Below are 13,684 nucleotides of genomic sequence, written 5' to 3'. Positions count from 1 at the left end.
AACAAAGAAAAAAGGATCAATTCATGGCAGAAATGTGTGATTTCTTTCTAAAAAACAAAGGAGGACACATTTGACATATATAATGATGAGTTCTGTCCTGTCCTTGGACATGATGTCATAGAAGAACAGCCACTGATTGACTTGCCGTCCATCTTTATTATGAAAATGCTTTTAATAATCCAGTAGCGCTGACACAAGCTCCTGTCTTCATCAGCTAAATTAACCGTGAATGGCCGGGATAGTGTGACTCACACGTTGACATTTTTAATCAGGATTTAATGAGACTGCTTTTATTAGGCTTTAATTACAGCTTAATGAAGATATAACATCAAAACATGCACAGGCACAAAAAGTAACCTCAGAGAAGTGAGAACAAACTACTCACACCCACATTGTTTCTGTTTATGAAGACAGAAAGCTGTACTGAGCAAATATCTGTTTTATCATTTTATTTATATTATTGATGTTATTTAACATAATTTTTGTCATCAAATTACTTCTTTTCTTACTTTTTAGGTCAGTGTGACGATGAGCTTTCAGCATTTTTTTATTCACCTGTGGAGAACATTTATCAGCTGAAGCTTTCATTAGTATATTAGACATTTTTTAGTGTTTAATCCACACAAATGAATATTATGTATTTCTCATTTCCTGCTCATTACCTACAGTGGTGCAGATCTTCTGGCAGTCAACTCAGATGGTAACATGCCCTATGACCTGTGTGAGGACGACCCGACACTGGACATCATAGAGACGGCCATGGCCAACAGAGGTAGGCTGTGAAAATGAAAAAAGATGGAGAATCTGAAGAAGACACTAATTTTTGAGTATAGCTGGAATGAATGGTTTGAATAGACTGCACAGGATTATGTCATCGAGTAGAATACCATAATTTTAATGTTCAATTAATTATTTTTTTAACAGCAATAATTAATCAACTAATCCTCTTATTGATGAAGTAATATTAAATACTGAGACTATTCCTTCTATTTTCTTTGGTTTGTTTAATTTCTACTCTAAGCAGTTTTAAGTTAAAAGAAAATAAAAAGACAAAGGAAAAAAAATTACATTAAAAATGTGAAAAATATTTTAAAAATTAAATACATAGGTCTGCTGTAAAGCCATTCTAACAGAAGGAAGGGATAAGCTTATAAAATACTGGATAAAAAGTCTCTCATACCATCACTGCAGATTTTTAAGTAAGTATAGTTATTTATCTTTGGGGAATATGTTTAAAAACTTAGATATTTTACTAAATAACTTAAACCTTAGTACTAAGCAACTTCAAGGCATTTCATAAGTGGAATAATATACAGTCTTGTTATCCCTGAAACAATGGCTGGAAACAAATGAACTATTATTGAGTAATTTGCATAAACACAAATAGAAACATAGAGATACAAAGAATAATCAAAAGATATAGGCATTAAATCGAAAAAGGATAAAAACTCAAAACAATTTGAAAACTCTAAAATGCTGGTAAAGTTAAATTATTGATGTCCTTTCACATTCACAACACGTGAGTGGATCATGTTTCTAAATAAAGTGTCAAGTATCTCATTATGCAATGGATCAAATTTTATTGATGTAAAAATGTGAAAACATCTGCATGAAGATCAAATCCCAAAAACTGTCTTTTCATAGTGGCTCTATTTAAAGCACTCGCACCGTCCATGTATTGATGTGAGTGCATTCATTTGAATATCCCTTGTGAGTAATTACCATATGCCTCCAATAGTGTGCCATGAAGAAAATGTGTGTGCTTGTGTTTATCACGGAACTATAATCTGAAGGGAGCTGTTAATTCCCAAAGATGGACTCTGCAGAAAACACCCAGTAAAAGATGTTGAAATAACCTTTAATGGTTTAAAATAAATTCAAACATCACTGATGCAAAATATTTTTCTGTATCTTTCAGAAGACTTCAAACATTACTCAAATGGGAAATGTTTATGTTGATGTTATCTTCAGCATCTACCTTTTTTTTAAAATTATATTTTGAAATTAAATTACTTCCTTTACTGTTATGAAAGGGGTTTTAAATAGGATGGAAATGCTTTCTTTCTCTCATTCTTTCTTTCTTTCTTTACCTTTCTAACCTTTTAACCTCTGGTTATATATATATATATATATATATATATATATATATATATATATATATATATATATATATATATATATATATATATATATATATATATATATTTTATATATATATTTTTTCCCATCAGTTACTTACTAACGAAGCTGTTCATTAGATTATTTTAGTATAAATCCGCTTTATACAGGATGCATTCAGCAATTTTTGCAGCTTGAAGTAGGTTTGGGCTCCACAGGTACAGATTGCAGAAAAAACCAGCAGCAGAGCTGAGACCACACTCAGCTTTTTGGAGTCTCGCTCAGATTTAGGACCGGCTCTCTGGGTAAACTCCTAATGTATTCACACCTCACGTGTTCTGTCTCTCTCAATGGGATGCAGATTAGGAGGCTGTATATTCATGCTGCGGCACAGTAAACAGCTGCAGCCGGCACAGTTTGTCTGTGATATTGGTGAGAGAGAGCTCAAGGAGAGTAGTGCTGACAAAACAGACTGCAGATCAGGAAGAATGAAGGAGGGGGGGCGTGATGTGTTTCAAATATGTGCTTTGGCGAGATACGGCTTTATTTAGCTTAGAGTAAAATCCACATAAGGGCTTGTCAATGTTTTTTTTTTTTTTTTTTCTTGGGTAAATAATGACATTTACAGACTGCCATGTGTGACTACAGCCGGTAAAGGAAGAAAATCTTGTTGGCAGCAATTTTGCATTTAAGAAGACTAGAGACATGTTCTTTGGCTGCTGAAATATAACCTAATGCAAGAGCAGATTAGCATTTTTGTAGATATATTAGCAATTTGGCTGAGTTTTGTAAGTTTAACGAGTAAAAATAAGCCCATTGAGTTGCATCCTGGACTTGACCAGAACGAGGAGCATCTGCTGGAGGAACAGAGATTTCAGGAAGCTCCTGCCACCCGCCAGGAAATAGTTAGCCTTTAAAGTCCATTAAACACTGAATTTTTTTTTCAATACTTGCAAATGTGGAGTTTGTATAAACAGGATATGGCATTGTGTCGTATTTACAACAGAAATAGGGTGTGAGGGAAAAGTGTTTCCTCTTCCAAAGAGGATCTTTGAAGGTTTTTGTCTTTCCCCACAAACTGACTTGAAGATATTTGGATATTTGACCTTTACAAGCATTGTTGTGACGGAGGAATCCTAGTGCTTGAAGGGCAATACATTTTGAGATGAATTCTTATTCTTCTGTTGCTGAAATGCAGTCGAAACTATATATTTACATAAACTACATCTAACGACACATAACCTTTTTCTTACAAATAATAAATCAGATTAAGCATTTTTTTTGTTTTACATTAGCTAGGATTATCAAAATTATATAAATTCCCACAATGCCAAAATGCCTGGTGGTTAATAAATGAAGCAGGTTGTCAGAAATGCAGGAGCACCACAGGGGACTGTACTCTCATCATTCCTTTTCACTCTGTATATGTCAGACTTCCAGTACAGAACAGATTCCTGTGATCTGTAGAAAATCCTACTCCTCCAGACAGAACTGGTCTGAATGAGCTTTACTCCTGCAGCAAAATGCTCACACATTATAATGTTCTTGGGATGTAAGGCTCTCCCTCTTTTCTCCAAATGTGATGATACTATTATGGCTAAACATTTTAATTTTAATTCCATCAAGGCAGTGAACATGTAGCCAAACTTGCAAGGTCCTTCTCCCTAGGTGCATTTGAATACTATAATCTGGCTTTCTTACTGTACTTGCACATATGTATAGCAGTAATTAAGAAATTTAAATCAACTCAGACTGCCACAAACAGAGACCCAGACTTATTTATTCACACACAGTGATTAGAACTGTAAGAAATATGGCAGGAATCACATCTCTAAAGCTGACCGCTAAAATCTGAATGGAAAAATGTTGGTTTGCTCAGAAAAAAGGTGAAAAGGACCATCTTAGTTGACACTGCAAAGTGATGAAAGCTTAATGTTTTATGTGCTTCTAAATTTAAATAAAATCAATGAAGGCAACTAAGGACATAAACTTTGAGACTGAATGTCAGTTACTGTACTGTGTAAAAAGCAAGCTACCTTGAACTTCTTGCCTCCAGAGAGTGAGATTTTCATATAATCCTCAAGCTTTTTAAAGATTTTTCAGTTTTTCTTTGAACCTCAGCTCCTTTTTCTGCTCATTTTCTTTGCTTACACAGGTTTCTTTTATGTGATATACAGTTATACTAAGATATGTCATCCCTCTGTCACTTCTGTGCCTTTAATGTATAAATAATCTGACGTTCTCTAGATTTTGATATTATTACATTTCAAAACCAAATGTGCAGAACTGCACATCCCAGATTTCAACATAACATAATTAAACATTTTGTGGAAAATCCCCTGGACACATACAGAATAAGTAGAGGGTACTTTCTTTTTTACCATGGCTGCACATGTGTAGGTCTGTGGGAAGTTGTTTAGCTTGTTTGCATGCTTGTAAAGGATGCAAAGGTGCCCTTCAGCATCCAAGTAAATGAATCACTGGACTGGTTGGTGGTAAACATCACTGTGGAGGCAAGAGGATGCTGGAGCATCATAAATCTTCTTCATATTCCCTCAGATAATTAAAGGTCAGAAAACTCTGTTATGATAAGCTCTGTCTTGCAAACAAGAGCAGGGTTAATAGCTTTGGTTTTCTGTTAACCGTATAAATGGGGCACATGATGCCACCTTGTGTTGGCTGGATCCTGGTTTGGAGCCAGTGATGGAAGCACAAATTAACCGGGGGTCTGAAGAGGGTGAACACACACTCAAAAATTAGCTTCTCAGTGTACAAAAAGATCAGTGGAGCTGCAGAATGCAGATAGCGGTACAGTAGGTGAGAAGAATGATTATTACACTGATCAAAGGGAGTCCAGCTCTGCTAATTGCTCTTGTAATGTTCTCTGTACAGCGGTGAGGAATAAGACTTCTATCTCCAGAGACACTGCAGGGACAGGCACACACACAGCCTGTCCCCAACACACAGAGCTCTTAATATGCAGCATCGACTGATCCGACTCTGCCTTGATCCTCCCCCTGTAGAGAAGAGATGATCTGCAATGAGTCGCAGTGATAATGAGGCGATCTCTCTACCTGTATGTCAAGAAGACAGAGTCTAGTTGACCAGCCACAACACAAACTGGAGTGGTTTGGTTCTTCCTTAATTAAATTTTATCTAGCATTAACAAGTCACGTTTTTATCAAATACACATAAGATGTGTAGCTGTAAAGATGTGTATTATATGTTTGAGACACAATATGAACTGACAATAGTTATTGGGTCTCTTACGGGGTTTTCCCACCACCACCCATCCAGACAGGCAGGTTGTGCCTATCTCCAACAGTCTTTGGGCGAGAGGCATTCAGGATAGGTCACCAGTCCATTACAGGGCAACATAGAGCCACAACCATGCACACACACATACAATTTAAAGCAGGGGTGCTCTAAATTGAGCAAATATCAATTTAGAGAGACCATTTGCTCTAATAGTCCAGTTTTTGGACTGTGGGAGGAAGCCAGAGTACAAGGACAGAACCCATGCATGCACATGGAGAACATGCAAACTCTATGCAAAACGATCCCAGACCAAGATTAAAGTCCAGGATCTCCTGGCTGCATGGCAGCAGTGCTATCAGATCATATTTTTCAAGTGTTGAGTCTCAGCAGTAATTTGTCACTGCTGACACTGGTGGCAGTGCATCCTTAATGTTATGTTAAAGTTTTGAACTGCTTGCACATGTGTGCATATATATATATATATATAACAGTGTGACAATATACTGTCACTGTTTTCTTATCTTACCATGTAAGGTTGTGTTACTTTTATCATAAGCTCAAAGATATGGATCACATTTAGTCAAATCAAATCTATGTAATGTGTGCATGATTTAAAGTTGGCAGTCATTTTGCATAGTCCATGTTTATCTCAGTGAAGGATTTAACATTTACATTGTGCTACAGCACAAGGATAGAGAAAGTTACTTATTGTCTGACACCTTTTTTTGTCAAAATTTATTGATTACCTCAACATCTGGTGTATAAGAACCCTGCTAAATTAATTAGAAAACGATCAGACCACTGACAGTTGGAGACAGTTAAAGCACTCTGCATGATGAGGTGAGTGAATCTTCATTGGTGCCAAGAGAGTATTGGTATATCGGTATATAAGTTTAGGTGATTCCATTGGGATATTTGCGCATCATTTAGGTAAACTGCGAAGAAGTGGTACCAATGTGAAGTATATATTGTATCTTTAACAAGATAATTAACCAAAATATTATAATTTTGCGATAAAAAGCCTGATTGTATATAACTAGTCAGATTTACAGTGTAGAGTTTTTGTTTATTGCAGACTGTGGATGTAGTGAAATCTATTAGACCAAAATCAAAGGCATAATCCAAATATTTGTTCCCATCACGAAAATGTATTTACAACAATCTCATTCCATGAGGAACAAAAAAACAGATTTTTTATTTTTTTTTATAAGCCGCTGTGCTTTTATTATTCATCCTTGAATTAGAAATAGTTTCCTTTTTTGTTACTTGAGTGAAAAGAGTTCTCTTATCTTCAAGCTCTGGCTCATAAAGGCCAAATCCCTCAACAGGTATGCAGAATTTGTGACATTACTAAAGAGAAAGATTTCAATTCAAGTACAAGTGAAAAAACATAAAAGAGGAAAAATGTGAAACTAACAAAAAAACACTGATTTATATGCTTCTCTCGCAGAGACTCTGATTGTAAATTCAGTCAAGCTTTCATCACAATCACTCACTGAGTCGTATGTGGGTTCCTGCTGCAGCCAAGAGTGTGAAATAAACTAGAGGTTTATCTTTAAATACGTTTGGTAGGAAGGTGGATCCTCAGATGCCTGGATGGGCTTCTGCAAGTCTGTGTCATGGGAAAGGTCATAGAGCTGAGACCCTGACAGTAAACTATGCATGGTCAGGTGGCACCTGTTGGCTTCTGCTTTTTATTTCTGGAGCGAGTTCCATTTTCACAGGTTTGTCTTCCGTACACCTCTCCATGAAAGGCAATAATGCATCCATGTCTTAAAGTAAAATCTCGTTTGAATATTCAAACTAAAAGCTTTTTTTAATATATTATCCTCTCTTCGTAAACAGTTTACTCATTTATTCCATTCAAATATTAAAGAAAAGTGAAATTTGATGTTTCTTTTTCTTAGAGCTGTTGTATCATCCTTGCAGCACATTAAAAAAATAGAGCGTGTGGCTTTCTCTTTAAATCAGTTTAATTTAGCTTGGAGCAATTTAAAAACGTGTTACTGCCAATCATAGATGCTGTGTTTGGAGGGCAACATTTTCCTGGTTTTTATTAAGCATGTTTCTGTTTGCAATTTGCACAGGCATCACTCAAGAGATGATCAATGAGACACGGGCATCCACAGAGAGGAAGATGATGGGAGACATCCAGGACATAATGAGAGTAGGAGACGAGATCAACCAACAGGACTCTCAGGGAGCCACGCTGGTAAGAAGTTGCTCAAAGGCATAACTAGTTGGCTGTGAGGGTTTGTCTTACTTAAGGATAATTTGAAATAAATCTTTCTGCGTTAAAATGTACAATCAGTGGAAAAAGAAATAAGTTAAGCAAATATTTATTGTATAAAAACTAACAATGAGAGTACTGAAACCTTCGTATTCAGTGCAACTCTTCAGCAAACTACTCCTCATTACTACTAGTAACAAGGTATTACAAACCTCATACATGGAGAGTATGCAAAACCTGGTTCTAGTGCTGTGAGGTGCAGCTCTGGATTTATTAGTTTACCAGTATTCTCATCCACACCACTGAGATCTGAATCATGACCTAAAGAACACGTTACATATTTTAACACAATTAATAACAGCTTTTTTTACATACAAAAGTTCCAGCTGCAACCTAGGAATCCACACGTTTTTGGTACACCTATAAATCTGATGTACAAGTGACTTCTGCAAACGGCAAATTTCAGTTAAAATGTGATTAATTGCAATTAATCACATTTTAAGCTGTTGGCGTGAATAAAAAATTCCATCAAGTTCCACTGCTAATTGAAAACTATGCAGAAACAAAGTACACCAATACTTCTGCTTTCATCAAACACAGGAGGGTTAGTAGCAGCTGGTTCCCTTCTATCACTTATATTGAACCACAGTCATCAATGTGATATCAGTATGTTCAATGTTACAATTGAAAAGTAGTACTTAGATGTAATATTTTCAAAATATCTAAAGTAAAAAAATAAAGGCATGCACAGTTTGTATGTTGACATGTAAGAGAACCTTTGCTCCCTCTGGTATTTACATTCAATTGGTTCTGAACAAATTTGTGTTGATGGAAAAGAAGAGTGAGATGGGATAATAGTACGTAACTGATAACATCATTTCAGTATTCATCAATATTTTCCATAAATACATTCCCTAATATTGTGCAGCTACACCTCTGTTAAAGCAGACATTTTGTCCTGTTTTTTTCTTTACATTTACTTTGTACTTTAATGCTTTTGCTATTAGTTCAGTTAATTTGTGTGAAACCAAATATGCTGTTACACATCCAAGTTCCCTAACACTGATGGTCCAATAAGCAAACAAACCAGCTGGAAAAAGACTGTCTGAAGTTCAATCAAAACAGATCTGTAAATCTGTCGTTTTGAAGACCATGCAAGTCATTTGGTTGCGGATGCAAATTGAGTTCTCCACACAGGACTTCAACGGAGAGACAATTAAAAAAATTTGTATAAATATTCAGTGAATTTCTTCATTACGCGTTAACCTTTTCAAGATTATATTCTCAACAGCATCGTCTCAGGAGGCTGTAAAACCTTCCGAGCTAATCGGGCATTAGAGGCTCATTAAAACCTTCTTAAGGCGAATCAGCTGAGATTTAAAATTCTCTACACATACGCTGGTTATCTGGTGATGAACATCAGCAATGTAAAGAAGCCTGAAGCATTAAAAAGCTATGCATGTCAATAATCAATGTAAGACCATTTCAATACAGCATAAAACAAATGAATGTTAATGTATTACAAAAGTAGCCATTTTTGCACACATTCTTGTTATGTGGATTAATAACTTACAGACTCTTTGGAACAGAGTTTGACAGTACTTGTTCTGGTAGCTCAGCCATTTACAGAAAGTGTGCTCTTGCATAAAGACTGAGAAAGCTTTATTCACGCATTAAATCAGTTTTTCAGTATTAAGAGGTACACTGAATTAACTGCTTCCCCAACATAGCAGATCAGTGCAGTGATGCACTGAAAAGGGCATGAAAAGAATCATCTACCTTTAATTTCCTAAGAGGGATGTAATGTCAGGGACCTAAATAAAGTCTTCATTACGTATTGGGGATTTAGCTACGATGTGGAAACATGGTGACGGATCACTGGGTGGAAATAGCGAAGTAAGGTAGTATCCCAAAATAACCTTTACTGTGTAAAAGAAAACTGCTGCAACACTTGGCTTGTGGTAAAAATAAATAAATAAAGAGTGCAATACTGTTTATCGTCTTTTTGTATTGTATAACAAAAATAAATGATAAAAAAATGAATTAAATTCAATTGAATTGATAAATAACAGATTGTTTCATAATCCAAGATAGAGTTTGGATTTAAAATTCAATTAATTTGCTTTATTTTGGGGCTTTGTTAGGGCAGTTTTTTTTTTAACCCATAGGACAAAGGGAGTAAACAGAATGTTAGGACCGCATGAGGGTCAAAGATTTTTCAGTTCTCCTTGTGGAGCCACAAAGACTTTATTAAGTTATTTTATGTAACCATTAATGATCTTTGAGACCTTCTAACTGGCTTTCATATGCAGAATCACTCTGCACTCATTAGATTTGTGAATAAATGATGCTGACTAAGTGTAAAATAGAGATCCATGAATGTACTTCCACTTCCATAAACAATTTTCTAACTGTGAATCAAAATTACAGGGTTAGATCACTACTTTACAAAAGTGAATCAAGGCAACCCTTAATTTTTGGGTGACAAATTGCTGCAATAAACCCAGCAGAAATTATGAGTTGTGGATATTCAGCAAGTTTTAACTTTTCTATGCAAGAAGTAAAATTAAGCAGGAGAAAAGAAAATTGCAAAGACCGCTATTTTTCAAAGCATATTTTAAAATACTAACTTATTTTTTCTTCTGACAGCATAATTTAGATCAGTTATTTATGAAAAGCTAATTCACAATAAAGGTAATCTGAAAGCACGTTACCAAACAAGTTCAACTCAAATCAAACCAAATAACTGCAGAACAACCGAGTCATTTAATCTGATCACATTACATTTTATGCAATAAATCCAAATTTCCTTGTAATACAATCAAATTTAGTTGACCCTTTATTGTTTGTTGATAAAGCAAACCAAAGGAAGTCCAGCTAATTTCTTTGAGCATTTCACTTTGTAATCCATCAACCTGAACAAGCATGTGGTGACAGTGGAGAGGAACCACCTCCTTTAAACAGGAGGAATCCTAGTGAATGAGATGAGAATAATGATTACCATGTATAACCAAAGATAATCTGCTCCTCTCTTGTGAGCCTGAAATCTCTGTTTTCTGTACAGTTCATAACAGACCACCTGTGTTTTTTCATCCCGATTATAATAAACTCTCAATAAACCTCCTTCTTGAAACAGAAGGTCTCAGTCACTCGCCCCAAATAATCCTAAAAGCAGACAGAGATCAGCTCTCCATGAACTGGATGACCCCAACATTCCTCACATGCTTCTGTTTGCCCTTTTCAGCTACATGGTATTTCTCAATTTGACCCTTTGGTTTTTTTTTCCTTTTCCTGGCACGAGGTGCTGTTTTTGGTTTTTAGGATAACTTCAGTCCAAGTTTGAAATCAGCTAAGCCTGAGTTGATACAAATACAATAAGTCAGAGTTATAACATCCATACACACACAAAAACAAACCAACAGAGATTTTATGTCTCTGTCAGCTTTAGATGCTGTTTCCATAGTAGCAGCTGATGCTGCATAGGTGAGGCCACTTGTTTGGGAAAACACAGTCAAATTCTAAATAGAAAAAGAGTAAAAAATGTTTTAATTGTATTATCTTAAATAAACAAAATTCAGTTCTCATAAAAACCCAAACTGTTTAGTTTAATATTCTTCCATGTTTATCATGAAATGAATAAACAGATTTGTGTCAGGCACTTGGTGCATCAAAAAAAATATGCATGTTATTTTTTATTAAAAGCACAGGAAACCTTCTAGAGGTTATATGCCAACTTCCTACTATTCTCTTCTTTATAGCCATTACTTTCAACCCTTTGATTGTTGAACAAATTTTACATGATCATGTGGAGAGACTTTGAATATTAACTGAAGCAAACAACAGACTTACTGTACCTATTTTCAGCTGAAATCTAATCTTCACATAGTTTCTGAACATTTTTGCACGCCTATAAAATGTTTTTTTAATGTCTGATGAGAAGAGTTTGGAATTCAATGGCCTGATTTAAAACTCTGTTCTGCTGTTTTAGTGATCCCTGATAGCAACCAGCAAAACAGGAAACATAACGACCACAGATAAGCTCCTAACAATAACTGATTTACTTTTTGTTGCTTTACTCAACACTGATTGTAGAGCCTTTTGATATATTTTTTTAGATTGAAAATGGACCACCCAAATTTACAAACCAGGAATTTTTGTACTCTGTTGCAAAGATTAGTTTTGCCAAAATCTTTGTGCATGGAATCTTAAGCCACAATGTATAAACACTAGAGCAAATCTGCTGCATATCCAAGTCCCTTGACAAAAATTTCACAATCATCATCATCATCATCATCATCAACTTTATTTATGAAGCACTTTATACACCAACAGGACCAAGGTGCTATACACAATCATAAAATACAATGTGATTATAAAATAGAGAAGACTGAAGTATAAAATACATACAGACACACTAAAACAAAGAAAACAAAGTGTAAAACAAAGTGTAACCTCTGATTGTGCCAAAATCCAAAGAAATCCATTATCCATAATCCATCTTTGCAGCTCCACATCGCAGCAGCAAACGGCTACGGTCAGGCTGCAGAGCTGCTGCTGCTGGAGGCGGGGGCTCGAGTGGACCTGAGGGACTCTGATGGATGGCAGCCTCTTCATGCGGCAGCGTGCTGGGGTCAGGTAAAGCAAACACAGCAAGAAGCATGAAGAAGATGAGCATTCACATTGAGCTGTTAGTGACATTTAGTCCTGTGGTGGTTGTTTCAGATGCATGTGGCAGAGCTGCTGGTGTCACAAGGAGCAAGTCTCAGTGCTAAGACCTTCCTAGAGGAGACGCCCATCGGTATGTTAAGAAGACAAATCATCCCTGCAGGGACTTTCTTATGCTTAAAATAAAGGATTTATTCACATTACGAACTGGTTTAAAAGTTTTAAGGAAAGCTAACCCCTTTACTTTTTGTTTGTTGCCTTAATCTTAATTAATCTCATGTCCCTGCCCAAATTGACATACAGTGTGCGTCATCTTTGTTACTTAAGATCTGTGTGAGGATGAGGAGTTCAGAGCCATCCTGCTGGACCTGAAACACAAGCATGACACCATCATGAAGTCTCAGCTCAAACACAAGACCTCACTGTGCAGGAGAACTTCCAGTGCAGGCAGTCGTGGGTTAGTACTGCCCTCTGCTGGTTCCAAGTCTGCTATTGCATGGTTTGGGTTTGATCGAGATGGAAGATTAACATAACTTTCTGTTTTTTATTTATTTATTTATTTGTCTGTGGTTACAGAAAAGTGGTGCGGCGAGCTAGTTTGTCAGACAGACACAACTTGTGTCGCAAGGAGTATGAAACTGAGGCCATCGTGTGGAGGGGAGGAAGAGAGGAGAAGGAGAAAGAGTCTGATCAGGAGAATAATCAGGTGAGAAGTTGTTCCACTAAGAAGCTAATTTTTGTGGTATATTTTTCCCTCATGTTAAAATGATTATTTTTTTTAAACGTCAAGAAGGATAACCATCTGTCATAAATGTCAGTTTGACTGTTGGTATGTCAAGATATAAAGACTTCCTCTGATAGCCGCAAAGGAGGAAACCCACAAAGGAAAAACAAAACATGCTAAAAGTCATGAGCTGAAGGGGATTTTTCTGTAAGATGCTCAAAAAAGTTATGTTAATAAACGTGAACCATGGTCACTTAACATGGTCCTTTTTAAAACGTTTTATAAATAGCTGCATTTTCTGCAAAGTACATTGTATAAATAAATAGATGCATAATAAAATTAATTTCTAGTATTTTTAGTTGACTTCCTCTGGACAAGATCAAGTGCATAATTGTGTCTGAAGAAAAAAATTTGATTTTTAAAACATAAAAATCTGAAAATGCTGTTGGCATTTGTGTTAATCCCCCTTTATTCTGATACAGCTGAATAAAATCCAGTGCAACCATTCAGAAGTAACCTAATTAGGAAATTAAGTTCATCTGTGTTTGATTTAGAGATTTTTATATGGAGAGGAGGTTGACTTTTATCAGGACAGCAACCATAGGGTCATAGAGTCAGAGCTACAAAGGAATGGCTTAGATTAAAACAAGTCCAGACCAAAATAGCATTTTCTTTTAGATTTTTGTTTG

General features: G+C 35.9%; 1 protein-coding gene across 2 annotated transcripts in view; it reads left to right on the top strand.

The window, feature by feature from the left end:
* Window positions 1-13,684, top strand: part of ppp1r16b (protein phosphatase 1, regulatory subunit 16B) — an 83,062-nt gene that overhangs the window by 65,686 nt on the left and 3,692 nt on the right. For both annotated transcript variants that reach the window (XM_044122403.1, XM_044122404.1), the window contains exons 5-10: window positions 669-772; window positions 7,464-7,588; window positions 12,113-12,241; window positions 12,329-12,404; window positions 12,599-12,728; window positions 12,848-12,977. In XM_044122403.1, the coding sequence (XP_043978338.1) occupies window positions 669-772; window positions 7,464-7,588; window positions 12,113-12,241; window positions 12,329-12,404; window positions 12,599-12,728; window positions 12,848-12,977 (694 nt within the window). The remainder of the gene's footprint in view (window positions 1-668; window positions 773-7,463; window positions 7,589-12,112; window positions 12,242-12,328; window positions 12,405-12,598; window positions 12,729-12,847; window positions 12,978-13,684) is intronic.

Source organism: Gambusia affinis, linkage group LG07, assembly GCF_019740435.1.
Source record: "Gambusia affinis linkage group LG07, SWU_Gaff_1.0, whole genome shotgun sequence".
NCBI lineage: Eukaryota > Metazoa > Chordata > Actinopteri > Cyprinodontiformes > Poeciliidae > Gambusia > Gambusia affinis.
The sequence above is the reverse complement of the archived record's forward strand: the minus strand, read 5'-3'. Positions and strand labels throughout refer to the sequence as shown.